At 38.2% G+C, this 21,654-nt stretch overlaps 1 protein-coding gene across 6 annotated transcripts in view; it reads right to left on the bottom strand.

The window, feature by feature from the left end:
• Positions 1-1,965: 1,965 nt before the first annotated feature.
• The window catches only part of LOC128018486 (GTPase-activating protein and VPS9 domain-containing protein 1), a 39,949-nt gene continuing 20,260 nt past the window's right edge, over positions 1,966-21,654 (bottom strand). For 2 of the 6 annotated variants that reach the window (XM_052604017.1, XM_052604020.1), the window contains 21 exons: positions 21,462-21,616; positions 20,930-21,059; positions 20,326-20,451; positions 20,065-20,238; positions 18,173-18,298; positions 15,822-15,956; positions 14,969-15,088; positions 13,952-14,029; positions 12,874-13,220; positions 12,243-12,330; positions 11,836-11,868; positions 11,123-11,194; positions 10,906-11,046; positions 10,359-10,488; positions 10,073-10,185; positions 9,543-9,702; positions 9,173-9,360; positions 7,789-8,002; positions 6,361-6,433; positions 6,059-6,256; positions 1,966-5,117 (listed from right to left, as the gene is read on the bottom strand). In XM_052604017.1, the coding sequence (XP_052459977.1) occupies positions 4,977-5,117; positions 6,059-6,256; positions 6,361-6,433; positions 7,789-8,002; positions 9,173-9,360; positions 9,543-9,702; positions 10,073-10,185; positions 10,359-10,488; positions 10,906-11,046; positions 11,123-11,194; positions 11,836-11,868; positions 12,243-12,330; positions 12,874-13,220; positions 13,952-14,029; positions 14,969-15,088; positions 15,822-15,956; positions 18,173-18,298; positions 20,065-20,238; positions 20,326-20,451; positions 20,930-21,059; positions 21,462-21,616 (2,942 nt within the window). In that variant the 3' untranslated portion in view covers positions 1,966-4,976. Of the gene's footprint in view, positions 5,118-6,058; positions 6,257-6,360; positions 6,434-7,788; positions 8,003-9,172; positions 9,361-9,542; positions 9,703-10,072; positions 10,186-10,358; positions 10,489-10,905; positions 11,047-11,122; positions 11,195-11,835; positions 11,869-12,242; positions 12,331-12,873; positions 13,221-13,951; positions 14,030-14,968; positions 15,089-15,821; positions 15,957-18,172; positions 18,299-20,064; positions 20,239-20,325; positions 20,452-20,929; positions 21,060-21,461; positions 21,620-21,654 lie in introns of all 6 variants that reach the window. The other 4 variants (XM_052604018.1, XM_052604022.1, XM_052604019.1 and 1 more) reach the window with 3 other exon arrangements.

Below are 21,654 nucleotides of genomic sequence, written 5' to 3'. Positions count from 1 at the left end.
TCTAATTGACTGAATTATAACCAGTTTAGATTATGAGACTTCCGTTATTCTGGTTATCGATTATGTGCACTGGTTAATGTTGCCTCTACATTAGCAGTAACTCCATTTCATAAAAGAACTTTAATAAAACAAGAGCAAAGAAAGAGTTGTGATTTTCAGTTTAACGTTTCAAGAGCATAAACTTAATTTCTTATTATTTGAGTAGCACGATTTTTTATTTCTACTTTTTGCTCTTGTGAAGCTATTCAGGGACCATAAATACTTCTCAAAAGTAGCCTAAGAGCCACAGGTTCCCAATTTTTATTTTAGAATAGTATAAAAGAATGCTGAAGAAGTTATGGATTCTTTTCTTAAGAATTCGTTTCCTTGTAAGTGATATGTAAAACGTTAAAATAGGCTAAATTAAAATAAATTTGCAAAGTTTTACATTGTTGTTTATTAACATTTGGGAATTTAAATAATCTTGTAGACGTTCCATTTGTAATTTTTAGCATTACTTTGTCTAAAAGATGCATTTTAAAGGAAGGTTTCACAAAATGGTGTGTGTTTTATCTACAGTATCTAATTGTGTTCTTTGTTTCGGCGACTTTAGAAGCGCTGGTCGCAAATGACGCGCCTGCCATCTAGCGGTCACGACGAGAATGACACTCACTCGAACACTGTATTAGAGGCCTTACCTGAACATTGCCTGATGATATTCCATCAATCGCAAATGATTCAGAGCAACTGGCGCAGCTTCGTATTAGTACACGTGTTCATTAAACTTTCACACTCTGAGGCTGGAATAACACGATACAAATTTCAAATAAAACAGATGTTGAAACTGTTCATAATTCAGCATTTCTGAATGCATACTGTATGTGATATATTGGGTATATTACATAAAGTAGCCTATTTTAAAGGTGGATGACCCATGAGTGTATTGATTGTATAGCTGCATGTGAATCACAAATTATGTGAATACAGCAGGCTTTACATAAAAATATAATATATAAAAAAAAATATCTCTTTGCGTGTGTGTGTGTGTGTGTGTGTGTGTGTGTGTGTGTGTGTGTGTGTGTGTAGTCATGTGTGAGCCTCACTGGACTGATGATCTGTGATTTCAGTGCCATCTGGGCTTGGCCCTCAGGCTGTTTAGATCTTCATGCAACAATCTGACTTCAGTATGTAACACAGTTGCATCAGACAAGACCCATTCCCAAATCCAGCATGCACAATAAAATCAGCAACCCCCCAATAACCTTTGTTTACAAACGGATAAATGACAGTAACACAACCAGAGGACTGCCAAATGTGTTAAGATGTGGGGGAATGACCCCGTGTTGTATAATCAAAGTTTATTCATATCACTAGCCTGTTTCACCAATAAGGCCTCCATCTCACACAGCGGGCTGCCGATATCCACCCGATCTCACCTAAACTAAACCCATCTCAACTCCAATCAAGGGAGTCATTTCAGGTTATTAATACAACTAATTACCCTTTTTCTGGCCAAATTTGAATTTAAATGAACAATCAGTGATATCATCAAGAGAAGCAAAGTCACCCCGCTGTGTTCTTTTCCTCTGATGGAAAGATTACAATTAGAGCACTGGAGGTGTACGAGAGTGTATTACACAGAAAAAAAGAAAATCAGTAATTAAATGTGTGTCGAGTGCAGGGGCTGTTTTTGCTATTTGTTGCGTCATATTCAAGTCCAGTGACGTGCTCGATGTGGAGACAGACATCAGTGTGTGTAGAGATGGAGAGAATGGCTATATTTTTTTTTAAGCAGGTTCTTCCTTGTTGATCAACCGTTCAGAGATGAATAGTTTGAGCGTATCGATGCCGAATAAATTATTTCCACCATCTGACCTTGGCCACTTCAGGAGGTTATGGTCAGCGCAATTAAAAAACTATATCTCAAAAAAAAAAAAAAAAAGGAAAGGAAAGAAAGCTAGAGCATAGACATAAGGACAACACACATTTCATATTCACATAAAGTCTTTATTTATTTTTTTTAAGAATTATGTACAGGTTTATATTAAAATCCCAATACTAGAACACACAGAATGCCTTCCCAACAGGAGCCCATGTGAATAAGCTTACAAATGCAGGCCCATTACCCATTATTCTCTTAGCATGCGCTTCAAAACAGTGGACCAACAAGGTACGGGAAGAATTATAAAGGTCTTTAATACAGATTGAGTACAACGCCTTGCTCTCAGGCAATATCCTGATATTAACCCAGTTCAGTTCTGTTCATTACCCCAAAACCCTGTTTACACCAGGAAATCATTGTGGAGTCACTTTTGCTAAAACAATGATCAAATGAATAGTAGTGTATCTTATTTAAATGCTCTCATTGCTTTAATTAATTATCCGATCAAAAATCTCCAAGATTGTGGAATTAGTTTTAGGTTAGAATATTTGCACATTGAGGCCATCACCTTTTGTTTCTTCCAGTAAAATGCAGAAGACCAAAAACACCCGTCTTTCCGTCGGAAAAAAATGTAAATCAAAATTAATAGATTCAAATATTTGCCACAGGTTACACAACCCCGAAGTTACGCAACCCTTAGGACAGGCTTTATACACAAAAACATCAACATATAAGACCAAAATAGTCTGACAGTCTGAACCATTCGAGATCTTGAGATGTTCAATCAATAACACCCGATTCCACATTACAGAAAATGTTGAAAAGGACAAAAAAAAAAAAAATACAAATAAAAATAAAAAAAATAGATCAGGTCATTTAAAAATGAACGAGTAAAGACAAATGTATTTTGTTATAACATTTATATAAAATATAAATGATCTATTATATAGAATATAAATGTTATATTATACAGACTATCTGCAAATTAAGAGTCTTGTAGCTGACGCTCTTTGTATTACAGTTTGTGCAAGAGAGAGATACATGGTAGTAACTGGCAGAGCTCTAAAGGCTACAAAAGCTAGTGGAAAAGAGCATACTGCAACATGTTATTCATCCATTTATGTACAAAGTTGGAGGTAGAACTAATTGTTCTAAGTGCATCTACTATATTTCAAACACCATAATCAAAATCGACACCAAACCCTCAGGGTTTGCTATTAGATGTTAAGGAGCAACACTGAAAGACAGATCTGAAGCGGGAAACTCTTGACAACCACGTAAAGTAGTAAGGATACTTTTTTTTTGCCCTAGTTCTACTCGTGTGCAAAGGTTAGTGGGAAATTTAAATCTAATAAAGATCATTTAAGAATAACACAGAGCATGATATTAAATATTCCTGTTTAAATAATATACTGTGCTGTTATTCATTTGATATCTACTGTACAGCAAAAACTTATGAAGAATATGTGCTAGCTGTGACGGGGTTATGACACGAGGAAGCCTGTATCAATACATATATTCTCCTCAACATCAATACACTAGCATTGATGATGATGCCACAGTGTTAAAATGTTCTTTGCTATCTAAGATCAAAAAACACTGACAGAAAAAAAATTAAGAAATTATATCTTTAGAGGTAAAATGGCTTGTCTCTGGGGCAGTACTTATATAGGGTACCTTTTATGTACCTTACCCCCCAATAGATGTGTATTAGTACCTTATAGTACTAATATGTATATTTACGGTACTACTATGAACCTTTTAGGGGTAAACATGGTGTCCATCCCAGTGACAAGCTGTTTTACACCTAAAGGTACAATCTTAAATTACACAAAAATATTCCTACAAACTTATAGTTTAACTTGGGAACTGCGTTATAAAAATAACAGTGATTTAATCCTACAAAAGTAAAACTCTTGAAACAATACATGGATTTTAAAGACAAGAAAAGGTCAACAGCAAACTCAACAACACCATACCATACTGTAAGAACAAGCAGCCAATTCTCCACCTCTTCAACACAAATAACAATCCACATACTGAACGACCAAATGTGGGGGGTGTTTCTACTTGGCAAGTTGTACTTTTTCTTTCAGGTTTGTTATTAATAGCATAGTGACGTTTAGCCAGGCTTGACTCCTGCTTCCTCACTTCAAGGAAGATGCAAGAAACCCCGAAATGTGGCAGAAAATCCACCAAAACTAAAAGATCAAGTGTTACTGCGAATATCTGCAAGGCACTCATTTACAACTCTATCCGCTAATGTGAAGACACCCTGTTTTAGCAGCTCTCTGCGAGATTGAACATTTCTAGAACTTGTTTCCTCGACCGGACCGTGTGCATCTGCCCAACAACGAATTCATGGAACTAGTCAGTTAATATAATAAAACATTAAATACAGGAGTTAGGTAATAAATACATTTTATTTTATATAAATATGTGGGCCCTTATTTCCAAATTGTCTGGGAAACGTAGGAAAGATTGAATGTACAATAATGACAACACCTGTTTACATTCATAGAACAAGCTGCCCTATTAAAATAATGGCATGTTTAATTTGATAAACTGTAACATTGATACACTGGCAGCATCTATAGTGATGCGTTCTTTGATATGACTCGGCATGTGACCGTTAGCTTTGAACAGGGTGAGATTGCACGGTTTATACAAGGAGGACCCCTCAGAAGCGCCCCGACACATGATCGATGCAGGTAGTTCCTGGTCCCTTTTTCATTTGATAGGTATGTTTTAACAGAGCTAATTACTTGCTAAATCTGTGTTTAATATAAAATGTGATTTTAAGTCCCAACACCTCCCAAGTAATACAGAAAAACACGTGGGTTATAAGCGAGATCAGTAGTGAGTGGCAATGTTACCACCTGCCGCATTATTTGTTTACATTTGTTTAATACCCCAGCGCAGTAAAACCTGTCATGATCTTATCTAATATTTGATCGATTTTAAACTTGAAGTGTTTTTGCCTCTATGTACAACTATACAGACCGAGGCGATGCCACACTGTGCGTTCTCGATGAAGGGGAGAGTAGTCACCCGCGCTGTCCTCTCTCTCTCTCTCTCCTTCCTACAGTCTGTCCATACAGGTGGCTGTTCTGCTTCACTTGCGATCGTCGATGGTTTTAATGAATTCCACGGCAGCAGTGAACTGCATCCACCAGTAGCACTCCTCCCCGCTCAGTCTGCTGGCGTAGAAATTATTGATGTACTGAATGGTGGACAGAAGGCAGGGAGGGTTTGCCTGGAGGGAGGGAGAGAACGAGCGAGAGGGGGGAATTAATGTATGAGTTAACATCTGACCACCCACATTGTGCATGCTTACACATTCAAGCACATTTACAAGTAGAAAATCTGGTGTGGGTGTGTGCATAACTAATACAAATAGGTATGGGGTGAAAAAAAAAAAGGACACTGCACAAAATACCAAAACTTACATCAAGCAAACAAAAGAACTCTAACATTAGGATCTGTGCGTTAACTGTTTTCACCTTGAAGCAAACTAGCGATCAAAAGTTTGTAACTTTTTTTTTTTTTTAAGAAATAAATATCAGCAAGAATTATAAAATTGCTCAAGAGAGACAGTAAAGAGATATAATTTGTTTTTACATTTTTACTGTATGCTGTATTGATCAAATAAATGCAGCCTGGAGAACATAAAAAAAAACAAAAAAAAAAACTTTGGAGCAACCCCAAAACATTTGAGCAGTAAAGTATATAAAACTAGCCTTAAAGGATTAGTTCACTTCCAGAATAAAAATATCCTGATAATTTACTCTCGACATGTCATGTTCATGTCTGTCTTTCTTTAGTGTGTGTGTGTGTGTGTGTACTTCCAATGCAAAGACATTAAGGTTTTTGAGGAAAACATTCCAGGATTTTCTTTTTCTTGTGAAACTCTTATGAAACTGCGAGTTGCTTACATCTTTAAGCAGTTTAATAAATTCATTATGTGTTATGGATGTACTGTAGTTGTGATTACAGAACAAACTGAATTTATTTAATAAACGTATAAAGAGATATTTTTATTAAATACCAAAGAATATTTGATTACTTATAAGACAACAGAGCTTATGGGCCTTAGTGCCAGCCAACTATCAGAAATGATCATTGTACTGTACAGAATGCACAACACGCTTAACACAATTATGAACATTAACACTCTAAGGTTGTCTCTTAACTCACTTTAATCAGGACAAAGACGAGCACTGGGACAAAGTCATCAGCCCCGGGTACAGCGTCCTCATTGGCCAGGCTGAGCAGGTTCATAATTGTGGAGCACATGCGCAGGATACACTGTACTTTATCTCTTGGGGTCTTATAGGCGTTGATGGTCCTGATCTCAGCCTGTGCTGAGGGCCAAGGTGCCTCCTTCAAATAGACCTGCACAGATTCACACACACACACACACACACACAAAGATCTATAACTGCTATTTTTCCATCTCTGTTTCTTGCTATATTTTGAGACATTGTGCAAATGGTTACCTCTGGGATCTGCAGGGCTTTGTGATTGGCCGTCACCACTTTGGACAGACGCTGAATGTGCTCCAGGAATAGCCTTGAATAAAGGAGACATATCATTAACATACTATTTTCTTGTGCAAATAAACAAAAGCACAGCCATTTGAAATAGGAATGGGTGAGATCTTATTTGCAATATAACTGGTAAAAATTCTCCCCATGATAAAAATTAGTCTTCTCATGATAAAGCCTATTTCTTGAAATATTTCTGAGTGTGACCATGTGGAGAGGCATGGTAGAAAGCAGATGTGAAACTGATGAGGAGTTTCTCGCTAAACGAGGAGCTGCCTCAACAATCTGGGACTGGTTTAGTCAAGGTTGAACAGTGCAACAACAAAATTATTTATTACTGTGCAATGAATAAATGTACTACAGTAGCAAGTGTACGACACAGTTTTGCATGTTTCTGCGCCTGTTTAAAAACCTTTTGTCCAAAAGAGATTTATTGACCTACGTCAAATTCACTTCATAACATTGAGTCGAGTGTTTGAAACGTGGTTTCATATCACAGAATGAGGCAGAAATCGTAATATTTTATAGTATTCTATACAGTGATAAAGAATAAGTTGATTAGCACTGCATTATGAATATACTTTATTCTTATAAAAATACCCAAGATGGCTTGAAAAATAAAGATAATCCATATATTGTTTTCATGTCTGGTCAGTTAAAGTGATTCTGTCTTCTTTTTAATCAGCTATAGCGATAGCTGGATGTCATTTTTTATAGCTTGATGTCTTTGTTCCTGGAACACTGTAAGGTCTAATAACGTGATGCATGAGTTTCTGCACTGGGTGTAAAAAATAATACTTGTCTCTAAACAAACAAAAGTTTTTTTGAATATGAATATTAATTATTATCATTGATAATGTATTAATTGTAGGACTGCTCCGATCACGATTGGCCGATCGTTATGCGCATCTCATCAGTAAAGCCGGTCCTCTAATCAGCGGTAAATTCCATCAGGTGCGTGATTTCACACAGAGCAGCTGTTAACAGAGAAGATGTGCAAATAAACGCTGAAAATGAACATGGATTTGCTCGGCTTCTGAGTTAACAATGGCTCCATGTAGTAAGAGCTGCTCTATGTGAAATTGCGCACCTGATGGAATTTACCGCTGATTAGAGAACCGGCTTTACTGACGAGATGCGCATAACAATAACGATCGTGATCGGCGCACCCCTAGTTAATTGCAATAAATACAAGAAAATATTTTGATATAGTTTTAAGTCCATATTTAACCAGTGTAATGCAACAAAGACAGAAACCATTTGACTGACAAAATGTCAGACAGTCTAGTATAGAGGAGGTTGATTAATGCATCACATCTGGTTTAGACCCAATGTGAAAATGAACAGGAGTAAGGAAGAAGGTTTTATGAGTTTCCTTACTGATCTCTGTGGATATCCCCATCCTGATTGGGGTAGAATGCCAGTTTGAAGATGCGGTTCATGACGCTGCGTTCGATGGCCATCTGGGCATCCTGGAGCTGCTCTTCACTGGCGTACTGCCAGATGGCATCATGGGCCATGGCTCCATACAGGTAACGCAGGAAATCCTCCACGGCTGCTGTCTTATCATCAGATGCTGTGCAGCCCTGAAATGCTGCAGAACCACAGAGAGAGACTTAAAGGGTTAGTTCACCCAAAAATCTAAATTATGTCATTAATGACTCACCCTCATGTCGTTCCAAACCCGTAAGACCTCCGCTCATCTTCGGAACACAGTTTAAGATATTTTAGATTTAAACGAGTCAGTCTTTTTTTCGTTATCTGGCTCGGCTCGGTGTTCATCTTCAGTTCTCCCTTCACAGCAGTTCAGTCAGTGAACTGTTTGAGTAAATTAATTACTCCGGGATATTGGTTTGTTTTACTCAGAGAGAGTGTCAGCCACGGTAAAAAAGCTTAAGTAATATGTGGATTAATGCTTATTGGAGACGCGAGCCATTTCAAACAATTCAGTTCAATTTGGTGAACTTGTTCAAGAAGATCTGGTTACATCAAATGATTAATTCGTGAACCGGATATCATTACACTGCAGTGTTTTGAACTCGCTCACAACAGACACGGAAGAGAAGACAAAGCTGAATAAAGTCATAGTTTTTGCTATTTTTGGACCAAAATGTATCTTCGATGCTTCAAAAACTTCTAACTGACCCTGTGATGTCACATGGACTACTTTGATGATGCTTTTATTACCTTTCTGGACATGGACAGTATACCAAACACAGCTTCAATGGAGGGACTGAGAGCTCTCGGACTAAATCTAAAATATCTTGAACGGTGTTCTGAAGATAAACGGTCTCATGGGTTTGGAACGACATGAGGGTGAGTCATTAATGACATAATTTTAAATTTTGATTAACTAACTCTTTAAATGCAGGGATTTCATGGCATCATTTCATACAAGCACTCAAATTTAGTTTAATTAAATATACGCATGGTAATGTTATTTTGCACTAACAAAATACGTAATATTTTTGAACAGCTACAGCTAGTGTTTCTTTCATCAACAAAAATTATGACTAAATATCATCATCAACAAACCTTTATTATGTGATGAAAACAAGACAAGCAACGTAAATGCTGGTCATGTGATGAGTACTATAATTAAAATGCAATATTGTTGACGAATAAAAACAAGACTAAATGTAGAGTTATTTAGCAACGATTGCTAAATTGATCAAACGTGACAGTAAATCCATGTATAAAGTTAAAAAGATTTCTATTTCAGGTAAAACCTGTTAATTTGAACTTTTTTATTCATCATACAGACCTTTGATGAAGTCAAGCATCTTTGACTCCATGTGTTCCAGGAGCAGTCGGACACAGACGGTGGTAAAGTAGCGGTTGGCCACTTCTTTATCTCTTAACACTCTCTGCAGGAGTCTCTCCAGATGAGCCTGAGATGTCTGCAGGCCTTGCCTGCACCGCGTCAGATAGGCAATGTATGGAGCCCGTTTCCTAGTGCACAAAACCATCACAGCGCTCACGATGGAGTCATACCCAAAAATATGTCAGCACAATCTTTTAATAAATGGTGATTCATTGTTGTGTGTGAGAGAAGTGAATAAAAGAGAGAACCAATGTGACTAAGTTTGTCAGATATGAAGAGAGAGAGAGGAATAAGAGACTAATGTGTGTACCTGTAGTCCTCTGCCATGGCAGTGAGCAGTTTTCTGCAGGTGCGGGGGTCGAGGTGGCTGACGCAGCGCGTAGTCTCCTGGATCTGAGCCATCTGGTTCTTATCCTGCAGGTTAATGGCCTCCGCCAGCTGCACCTTCAGAAAGCACACGATCTCGTTGTCTGAGGAGAGAGAGGAGACAGGGGCCAGACCATAAATGCACAGCGTTTTGAACCTCAAAACCTATGGAACAACTACTTTCACCCCATGAGTACATATCTATGAAAACTTTAGTTCAGATGAAAGGTTCCCTTTAAACAGGACTAGTATAATAATAGGAATAATAATAAGAACAACAATAATAATTTATAAAATAATAATAGGAATAAATAATATTAGTGTTAATAATAATCATTACAATATTAAAATAGTATTCATTTATTATTGTCTTCATTATTATTATTATTATTATAAACTAAAAGAAACAACTTTGTAATAAGTAAAGCATAAGTCAAGAACAGATAATAGGAAATAACATGGATAATAAGTAACCATCGGGATCTGCATGGTCTGGGAGACCATTACGTGTTGTTGCTGGTGGAATGATGGGAAATACAACAGAATCTGCAGAGCACAGCGCCAGGCGTAGCTTTTTCTTAATATCACTGCAGAGATACAACAGACAGATTATGCACACATAAGGTCAAAATTCACTCATCATTCTGATTCTGTTAAATGTTCTTTGCCATTTGCTTCCTGAGATTTAGACTTTCAGAATGTACTGATTTTACTTTCAAGAGAAAAAAAGTTTGAGTTAGAGTTTGTTTGTCTAAGAGACCTGAAGGAGAATGTCTTGTCTTGAGGGGGTGCTGTCTGACTGGCAGAGTCTGGAAGGTCATCTGCAGAGATGTTCTGCAGAGCTTCATCTTTAGGGGAATCGTGCTCACTGTCTACCTCTCTACAAGGCTCTGTAAAAACAGTTACAAAACAGCAGATGACTATCAGTTTCATTAATCAATTTTGTCTAACGGATAAAAGTAGAAGCAACATAAGCAGTATTGGGAAAACAAAAAAAAAAAATGTAATCAAGCTACTCTTTATGTAGCTATAGGAAACTATTTCCTCACCCCATTGCTATTCTAAGCACAAGATGCTAACAAAAGCTATTATACACAAGTATTTAATAAATAAATAAAGATAATGATAAAAAAATTAATTGGACAATGAGGGGACACTATCTGAGAGGATAAGCTACAGTGTCTGTATCAGTCTAATATAAATTGTAAGAAGCATCAATACTTTTAATTATTTTCTCCACAATACTGAAGAAAGAGAGTGTGTACCAATTTCGTGTGTTTCTATGTCATAGTATGAATATTACAAACCTTGTCCAACATAAGTTCCAGCAAGTGCCCCATCACTGTGAGTGGGTCGTCTCTCCATGATGTACTTGTACTTGTCCATTATTGCCTCCGCTGACTGGGTCTTAGAGGTCTGCCTGAGCGCTGAAGGCTCATCTGGTATACCTGAGATGCACACACACATGATCAGCTTGGACGATGGCTGCAGTGAGTGTATGATAAGTGTTAAATGGAATCAGACCTTGTGGTACCCTCTCCACTCCTTGCTCGTCTTTTTCCGGCTTGTCCCGCTTTCGGAGCCCAGAGATCGGCACTGCAAAAAAATTAAAGATGCAGTTATTCTCACAAAAATTGCACAAAGCTGCAGCCGTGTTCCTACAAGAGGGCAAACCTCAAGACACGGACCCTCTCCAGTCCACTGCACCAAATGGACGAACAATCTTTGAATTTATTTGCTCCACACAGCCACTACAAAATATTCAGAAATGGGGAACTAAAACAAGAAGCATGTCACTACTAAGTGCAAACACACAGATGTGGGACTCTGTGCTGCAGAATGCCATATGTATGGGCAAAAAAAAAAAGGATGAGATTGTCTTTATATGACAAGTCTATGAAAATTGAGGTTCTGAAACCAAAATTTCAATAGTCAACTTCAATAGTTATATTATTTATTTTAGTTTTGACTTGACACCAACATTCTGTAGTTTTTGTATCCCTACAGCAAATTATACATCTTTTTCAAGTGGATCCTTTTATAGAGTTCAACCACTACAAAATAAATAATGAAAATCCAAGATGGCTGCATGAATGAAAAGATGACGCTTGACTGTGCTTCATCACAGCTCTAGCCGTCACACAGTGGCGAAGAGAAGTCTACAGGGACTAGCAAATATTCGGGCTGCTAGTGTACAGCACTGAACTGAGTGGGAGAGAGCTTGAAGAGTGGGTTACCTGGGAGTTCACCCTCTGCAGTCCAATAGAACACTGTGTGAGGAACACAGACAGCAACAGACAGGGTTGGGCTTCACACACAAACTTTCCGCCCAAGCCATGCTAAATGCTAATTGCTAGTTTGGCTGTCCAAATTAATACTTTTAGTCTGCAAGGATGCATTAAATTGATCATAAGTGACATTAAAAACATTTATAATGTTACAATAGAATTAATAAATGCTGCTCGATTTAACATTCATCAAAGTGAAAAATGTACACTTTATACACCAAACATGTAAACGTACATGGTAATTCCATACAAAACATCTTTACTGTAAAGTGATCAAACATTTCAAAGAAAAGAATAGTCAATAGAAAACCTTTGATTTTTAAAATGAATAATATTTGTCTTCTTAAACTTCTCACCTTTAGGAATGGCAGGAACAAAGCGCTTCTTCCACCAGGGTCTGTTCCTGTCAGACTTCTCATCATCACTATCCTTTCTGTCCTCAGACTGCACACATACAAAAACATGATTATTTAAAGTAGTTGTTCACTCAAAATTTTACATTGTCAATTACCTGACCTCAAGTAACTCAAACCCTGAATGAAGAAAAATTAAGTAAAATTTTAATTTAAATTTATGTAAGAAAGAAAGAAAAAGTGTAAATTGATCAAAAGTAACAGTAAAGAATGTATACGGTTACAAAATATGTCTAATTTAAAAATATGCTGTTCTTTTAATCTTCAAATTCATTTAAAAAATACAATCATGGTTTTCACAAAAATATTAAGTAGCACAAATGTTTTCAATATTGATAATAATACAAAATAATTCTTGAGTAGAAAATAAGCATATTAGAATGCTTTCTGAAGGACATTGTGGCACTGCAGACTGGAGTAATGATGCTGAAAATTCAGCTTTGCCATCATAGTAATATAATTTTAAAATTTAATAAAATAGAAACCAGTTATTTAAAATTGTAATATTGATGCAGTAGAGCAAGTATACATGAATAATACAGATTAGACTAAACTGATAATCCATCTTTCTCACATCTCCTTTGAGTGAATCCTTGCTGGGAGAGGAAGTGGGTCCTGTGGAATAAGCTCCAGCCGGGTCTCTCTCCTCCATCATGGTCCTGCGGTTCAGTCCGGGGTCACTGGTGGGTCTGCGGCCAGCAGACACCACATCTGTGCTGCGGCTCCTGACCAGCCTTTCAGGGAAAGAGTGCCTCTGTTTGGGATGCTCCAGGTCACTCTGCACCAGGTGGGGGGCGAAGAGGGGTGGACGAGGCTCCTGGTAGCCTGTTATGCTGGCCTCTGGAATGGGCGGGTCAGGGGGAGGGTGAGGGGGCCGGGGATAGTGCACCTTGGGTCGCACGATGGTGCCAGTGGATGAACCTGCAAAGACATTTGACCCAAATTTAGAGGGTCTTTGCTTTTGGATTTAAATCATGTCACTGGCTAAACTCTGTACCTGTGAGAAAACTGTTTTTGCAAATTGATATTTGCAGCATAACCTCCAGTTTTTGACAAACAAAACTAGAGCCAGGGTCGTGACATGACTTCTGTTTAACTGGCATTCATAAAAAAGGTTGCATGCGCACTGTCAACAGGAGTGTGTGTGTGTGTGTGCGCGAGAGAGCTTGAGAGCGCTGTCAGAGTCAGACAGACCTCAGGTGAAAGTAGGCCACCTATTCCAAGGGTACAGCATCTCTGCTGTGTGCGTTCTAATGCCAGCCCTGTGCCACCAGCTCAGTTGGGACAGGCCACTGAGCCAAAACGCCTGCAGTGAGGTCTAGCAACCTGTCATCCCCTCACCTTGCCCCACAAACACGTATTTCTCTCACAATATCTCTCCAACACACATTTATGCAATTTTCTATTGTAGATTTGTAGGCTTAAACAACCACAAATCCAATTTAGCCTTTAAACACCAACATAATAAAACCCTATATTCAACAAGAATGGGTCATAACAGAAAATAAATCTGGCAAGCGATTGCTTTATTTCACAGCGCACACACTGTTTAGTGGGCTTTTGTCATTAGGCATATTAATGGCACTTCTTTCTAGCTCTTACATGTGTAAGTACTGCATTCTACAGCAGTGCATGCTGGGAAGTGACATTACCTTCTCCAGAAGAGAGGGGATCGAACATGGCCAGCAGTGAATCTGTTTGAGAGGGTGCGCAGGATAGACTGTGAGCTCCTAGAGAGGTGGAAGAATGGAGGGGTGCATAAAGGGATAAAGTAAATGAGTGACAAAGGACATGTTCGTCCCACACCAGAAATCCTAAGAAACATATTCAACAACTGTAGAGGATAAAAATTAACAATGAAGGAAAAAAAAAAACATTATGTCTGAAGATAAAACGTTTGATGTAATCCTTTATAGTTTACAGAGTCTAACAAAACTCACAACAAATTTTTATTTAAACTTGAACCAAGATGCACCAAGTTATTATGTTGATATGTTTTGCTGGCTCTTTTCATCTTTAAACAACATATGTCAGCATTATGCTGTCTGCTACCCCTTTCCCATAAACTTGTGTACAACATTATTAGACACCCAATGTAAAAAATACAGAAGAGCCAGTTATTATATAAAATGTTATGGCCTTTGGTCAATAACATTAGCCATTTTTTGTTTTTGAAAGAAGTCTCTAATGCTCATAAAGGATGCATTTATTTGTTCAAAATATAGTACAGTAATATTAGAAATATATATATATATATATCAATATAAAATGTTCCCTAAGTTTTTATATACTTTTGATCGATTTAATGCATCCTTCCTGAATAAAAGTATTAACATCTTTCAAAAACCTACAGACCCCAAACTTTTTAAAGGTAGGTGTAAATATATTCAAAGTCTATATATATATATATAATAATGGTACTGATATATACTGACACATTGTAAATGTAGTCTGTATCAAATTTCACTGAAGTGGAATCATTTCCCAGCAAGGGAACCATGCTAACCAATTTGATGTCTGGACAGCCACAGTGAGGCTCTACTCTACTTATATGCTTACATCTTAAGGAGTAAAACTTTGTTAGTGCATCTCTGAGAATGAAGCAGTGTGTGTGTGTGTGTGTGTGTGTGTGTGTGTGCCCATTCAGTCACTTGATTATGTGTTAGTACCGTGAGCAGAGTCCTCTCCATCTGGGCTGGTCACGGAGTCTTTGCCTCCAAAATCTGAGCTGCACTCTGAGCGTAGGTCTTCGATCTTATTGGGGATGTCCTCTGATGTGGCACTGATGCCTGCACAAACAATATGTAACAAATCAGCAAAGCCTCCAATTATAAAGCACAGAAATAAATATATTGTGTATAGAGCTGTGAAGTAGTTTGGTTTGTCAAAGAGGAAACTTTGGCATGACGTACTACCTCTGATACAAAGGAAGAAATGAAAGAAACAAAAAAAATAAATAAAATAAAACACTTTGTTTTGCTGCCTTAGCAAAACAAGCGTACGGTTGACTGTGCATATGTCTCTCAGAGATCCAGAATAGTTCAGAGAATAAGCAAAAGTCTAGCGTGTAAGTGATGGAGTGGTTACACCTCATTTCAAGCTCTTCATGGAAGCGAGGAAACCATGCCAATGCTCCCTTGATCACACAAAGAGGGCAGGAGGATCCCCAGGGAGGTCAGAGTAGGTGAACGAGAGATGGAAACGCCAAGATTGAATGGTGAAGGAATGAAAAGGCGATGCATCTGCAAAAGTCCTCAGGTAAGACTCCCCACAAGTAGTCTTTTGGGAGTTTGCCGTTGTCTTACATGGCTATTCGTCTTCATCAGCATGTCAGGGAAGAAGAGTCGCTGAGTAAAGAACTCAGCGAGGCAGAGAATATGCATGTCACATTTGAATGTTAATGTTAAAACCTTTGGATTGTCGAATTCTGCAAGGTCATGTTTGCTCAATTGTGCAATTCCAGATTGACAGCGGTTGCTCATTTGAATGCATTTAGACGATTAGGCTTTTGTGTATGTGTACCTGAAACAACACTGAGTCCCGGGGTGCTGGGTCGGGAGCTGACCTCTCTGACCTCGGTGTCATCTGAAGTGCTACCCACACCTGAGCAGCTCTCCAGCTCCTGCAGTCGCTCTTCCTGCTTCAGGTCTGCAGCTTCTGCAACACAGATTCATTAACTGTAGAAAACAGTGTATCCACACACACATAAACACACCCAGGACATTGCCATAGAGGACTCTCATTTACATGCTCAATTGTACTAATGCAAGGTCTCAATTGTCTTTAAAGTCCACTTTTCCACTGCCTAGAACTGAAACAAACCCCAGCAAAGGAAAAAACAATCACTTATTCTCTCTTTCTAGTGTTTGGGATGCAAAACGGGCAGGGAGACAAGACCACACACAGACTGCCGTATGCCTGCTACTTGCACAGTCTGGTTTTACATTCTTTCTGATTCACAATTGCATGATTCAAAACATAATCAGCCCTGCTAATAGGAATATCATTAGAGTTGTCACAACCACCAAATTTCAGTAATGGACACCAATCTCATTTAACCTGTTAGCCAGCACCAGAACGCAGGCGTCCTGAATGCCCCTAAACTCACACGTGTCAGTGTTTACGAACAGATTAAATGAAACGGGACAAATTTTATCTTAAACTATATATCATTATAAATATCTAAGCCTCAATAGATCGCTGTTTTTCAATGGAAAGCTTATAAAGACTGTATTTGCTACATTTGTGTAAGCAGTAGGGATATGCCGGTATCAAACAGTTTATCAAACTGTTGCGGTTACCGTATTTTTCGGACTATAAGTCGCACTTTTTTCAAAGTTTGGCTGGTCCTGCGACTTATAGTCAGGTCCGACTTATTTATCAAAATTTTTTTGACATGAAGCTAGGGGTGTGCCGGTTTCAGAATTGGTGATGACGGTTATGACGTGAGTCAAATGTGACGGTTAAACGTCGGGGGGGGGGGGGGGGGGGGGGGGGTTGGCGGATAGCGTGTTTCATTTGGTTTCATATTGTCTCGCCACCATGCTAGTGGATCTGCCGTAGAGTCAATTGGTTGATCTTGGAGATAGCGGGTTAACTCCGTTTCAGCGCGCGCTCTGATCGGTAAAGGGGCAGAGATTTCAGACCTCCGTTTATTAAGGATATCTGTCACAAAACTCATCATCCGCGCCAAAGTTTTTTGAGCAAATTTCAAAGCCGCACCCGCCCGCCATCCGCTGATTGTTTTGCCGTCTATGCTTTGCTGATGCGAGCCGCAAAAAAAAAAAAAAAAAAGCCATTGTCTGTTCTGGAAAGGATGCAGCAAAAATATTTAATGCTAGAGTATGAGGCATAGGCCTACGCTGAGTTTCATTTACGATGAGATGTGCTCTAGTTCACAGTGCAGTGCAAGTGAACGCGGCGCGCTGGTGCTTCCATGTCACGGTTATCATTGTCTGCTATATTTGCTTTTTATTTATTAAAATACATGCAATTGGTTGATGAAACATCTATTAAAATTAAGATAAAATTTGTTCAAAACGAAATTCGTTTTTAAGAAAGGTTTTCTACAAAGCAAAATTTAATGAAGTGGTAAATATCATGTCTGACGATTTACAAAACTTCATTAAGTGGTAAAAACCATGTCTCCCGATATATTGCACATCTGATGATCCTATCTAAAAAATGAAAATAATTTTTGATAAAAAATGTTTGTAAAAAATATTTTAGTGACACGTTTTGGCGGTTATAAAGTTCTAATGACGGTGTTCAACTATAACCGCCGGTCTCACGGTTATATACTAACCGTCACACCCCTACATGAAGCGAGAGAAATGAAACAAGAGAAAACATTACCATCTACAGCTCACTCAGGACGGGTCTATGCTAAAACGGCAGTGTCCATCAACAGTCGTGGGAGGGGCCAGTACAAAGTGATGTCACTTTGCCAATAATCTGTGAACGGCTTGCTCTGAGAAAGTGATTATGATTCATGGGGATTTAAAAACAAGTGCTGGGTGGATTTTTATCTATTTTTATTTGTATCTATTTTTGTCCCATTTGATTTATTCACAAAGTTTGTAACAGAGTTACAGAGTTGTTACAAAGTTAGTTTGCAAAATCTGTTACAAAAATTGCTAAAAATAAAAATAAAAAAATTACGAGATATAATATATATCCTATGTATGGCGTGAAGTATGGTGGGGCAGTGGAGCATGTAAGTGACAACTGCGCCACACACCGGTCTTAAGTCCCACGGAGGAACTCCAGAAGTATCAGGTACTGTTCCAGTATCAAATCATTGAAGGTGCTTTTTAAATTAGTAAGGGTGCTATACACACACTGAACCATTCTTGAACGGGTTCAACTCTCACCTGAGTCACTTGGCAGAACCTCCACACTCCACGCCTCACTCGTTGTCTCCGAGATGGTTGAACCGTACGGGTCCAGAAGCACTGGCAGACACAGCATGCTGCCCAATGCGTTCTCTGCAGCAGCCCCTGAGGAGAACACACATTAGAAAGACATGCGTATGAGGCGTCAGTGATCTAAAGCAGTAGGTAGGCAGACTGCAACAGGAATGGCCAAAAGTTACTTGCAGCCTCCCTCCTCACACAAAGACCAAGAAACACGTACACAGTATCAACAGGGTTATGATTTTGAGATATGGATCAAGCCGAGCATCACTCATAACCTCATTATTCTCTCAACCAGCACCCCACACAACACCTCCTCTCTCTGCAACACTCTCAACAGGAACTAACGCCTAACAAGGCAGAAGAATGGAGATGGAGAGCAGGAAAGGGAGGGGGAGAATAAACAGCTAGCATGGCCGGGCGGAAACAGAGATCATGAGCACTCTGTATGAAGCTCTCCACAGGTCACGTCTTCCCACATACACACACATATGACGTGTACAAGGGCAGGTTTGGTGGGCCTGCAGGAGACCTTTCCCCGCTGGCCCTGTTTACAGTGAGTGAGGCAGGGGCTCTGGGCCGCTCGTCTTTAAGGTGCATGATTAAATGAGTGGCACTCGCAGTAGTGAAACAATTAGAATTTCTGCCTCATTATCATGGTAATCTTATCAGTGGGATAATGAGGTATTAATGGATATTTAATGTGTATCTCATAACCCAATCCCTCGGAGAAAACACATAAGGAAATCGCTGTAAATTCACTTAATGATGGAAAAGTCCCCCAACGCCATATTCCGAGGAATGAAAAATGAAGGATGCAAATGAGAAGGAACCAAGGTCAATAAGACTGAAGGGACTGTGAGAATGTCAGAGAGAGGCAGGCGAGAGAGAGAGAGAGAGAGAGAGAGAGAGAGAGAACATGGAAGACAGGGTGAAAAGAAGGGGTGGAGGGAGCCAGACTGATTGAAATACATGGAGAAGGATGGAATGTGAAGGGATGAAATGAGAAGCAGTTTTACGTTGTTCTGCACACTACTCTGTTCCTGTAGAGAAATTTTACACACACTGGATTCTTTTTAGTCAATAAGCCTAACCCTATAGTTTTGTCTCTATTCAAGAAAGCATGACTTGAAGACAATTGATTTAGTCAAGACTGAATTTTGGAAACTGGTTTCAGATTTTGTCTAAATGAGCATTATTGCAATTATACAATAGTAATCTAATTTGAAAGTTTAAAACAATTTATAGAAAATGGTTCCATTTTACCACAATAATAGCAATCATATACAGTTTAAAGTTTATCACTATTCAGTATTTGTAAATGGTATGTACATACATGTATGTATGTATGTATATATATATATATATATATATATATATATATATATATATATATATATATATATATATATATATATATATATATATATATATATATATATATATAGGTAATTAACAGGTAATAACTCGTTAATATTATGTAAATGTAACAATTTAAACAAAATGGCTAAAATGACAAATAATGTGTATATAAAAATATAATTATAGAATAGAATACCATTAACAGAATCCAGAGAAGTGCAACTTTTCAGCAAACCACAGGATGGCAGTAATGGATTAGCTAGCCACTATGCCAAAAGGAACATTTTTTCAGGGTGTAATTTGTTAAACTTATCAAATGTGTAATTTGCTCTTAAATCCAAAACAAAATGTTTGGAATCCAAGATCAAAATCAACTCAAACTAAAACTTACATTTCAATTGCAAAGAGAGAAAAACTTCAGTTTATGGCTATATGAACTTTATAAGAACTATAGGAAACTATCGCACTGTAAAGTACATCACTGTTACCTGCTATCTCCTGAAGTCGGTCCTCATCCATGTTGGGATCAAAGTCACTGCCCAGGACGTCAGTGCTCCAAGTCTCACTGACCGTCTCTGAAATGTCTCTGTCTTCTGTTAGTCCCATCATGTCCCGAATCTCGAACTTACGAAGCTTATCGTCCAAATTATCCTGTGTAGTGGCTACGTAAAGAACAAATCAAAGTAAGCTACACCACTTTAACAGAACATTTCTACAAGAAATCATATTTCATTTGTTGCTGGAGTCACCTTGTTCATGTTCCAGTAGCTGCAAGGCCTCTGCACCATTGCTACCAGACGGTCCTGGTCCTCCTTCTGACACAGACTCTACCTCCAAGTCCAAAGAAGAAACTGAATTGGAGCGGTTAGACGGCCCTGCAGACAGACCGCATTTATTAATATTAACTAATGTACTACTACTGTTCTTAGTTACGTTGTTGATGTGTTTAGCCAACAGAACAACTTACTGGAAGAACAGTCAACAAAACAAAACAGTTTCTATCCATGTCTGGGTGGGTTGTGTAAAAAAAAAAAAAAAAAAAAAAAAAAAAAAAAAAATTATATATATATATATATATATATATATATATATATATATATATATATATATATATATATATATATATATATATATATATATATATATATATATATATATACAATATAATAATAATAATAATAAAATATATAAAACATTTTGATAAAAAAAAATTGAGAATAAGAGAAATAAACTACCAATCTTTTACATCTCAATTCATTAAAAAGGTAATGGCAAATGGAAAATACAGGTCAGGTGGATATGAAACAGTTTATGTACAACGGAGTCATCTGCTGGTTGTCTGGTGAAACACACCCTCAGAAATGCCCTCCAGGTTGTCACTGCAAAGTGAGAAGCGCAGCGTTTTGTCAGGTTTGCCGTGCAGTTTGGTGTCATCAACAGGGGCGTCTCCTTGTCCACCATCTCCAAGATGCAGAGTCAGAACCTAAACACAAGTTAGTTACAGTAGGAAAAACATGAATTTGATCCCCTGCTGATTTTGTAAGTTTGAAGGGTCTGTCATTTTAATGCTATGTATGTTTTAACTTTTAATATTTTAAGAGACAAAATAGCAACCAAAAAAATCCAGAAAAAAAAACATTATATAAAGGTTAGAAATTGATTTGCATTTCAGTTAGTGAAATAAGTATTTGATCCCCTACCAACCAGCAAGAACTCTGGCTCCCACAGACTGGTTATGACACCAGACACCATTAAAATAAACCATAAAAATTTCTTTGTTAGTGGGTAAACTTACAAACTCAGCAGAGGATCAAATGAGTATTTCCCCACTGTAACTACTACAATTGTACCTTAACTGCATGACAAATTGACTAAAGATTCTGACCTCATTTTCAGACATCATCCCAGGTACGGTCTGCAGTGAGGTTCCCAGCGAGATGACTAGCACTTCTTCAGGTGTGACCTCCTGCAGAGACTCCAGAGAGCTGGCTTCAATCTCACCCTCCTGGGCCATGTTAGTTCGGCTTCGGCTGCGAGAGCCTGCTGGGTGAGGAAGAGTGGGAATGGAGACAAACTAT

Source organism: Carassius gibelio, chromosome A8 (assembly GCF_023724105.1).
Source record: "Carassius gibelio isolate Cgi1373 ecotype wild population from Czech Republic chromosome A8, carGib1.2-hapl.c, whole genome shotgun sequence".
Taxonomy (NCBI): Eukaryota; Metazoa; Chordata; class Actinopteri; order Cypriniformes; family Cyprinidae; genus Carassius; species Carassius gibelio.
Note: the sequence above shows the minus strand (reverse complement) of the source record. Positions and strands in the feature narration are given on the sequence as shown.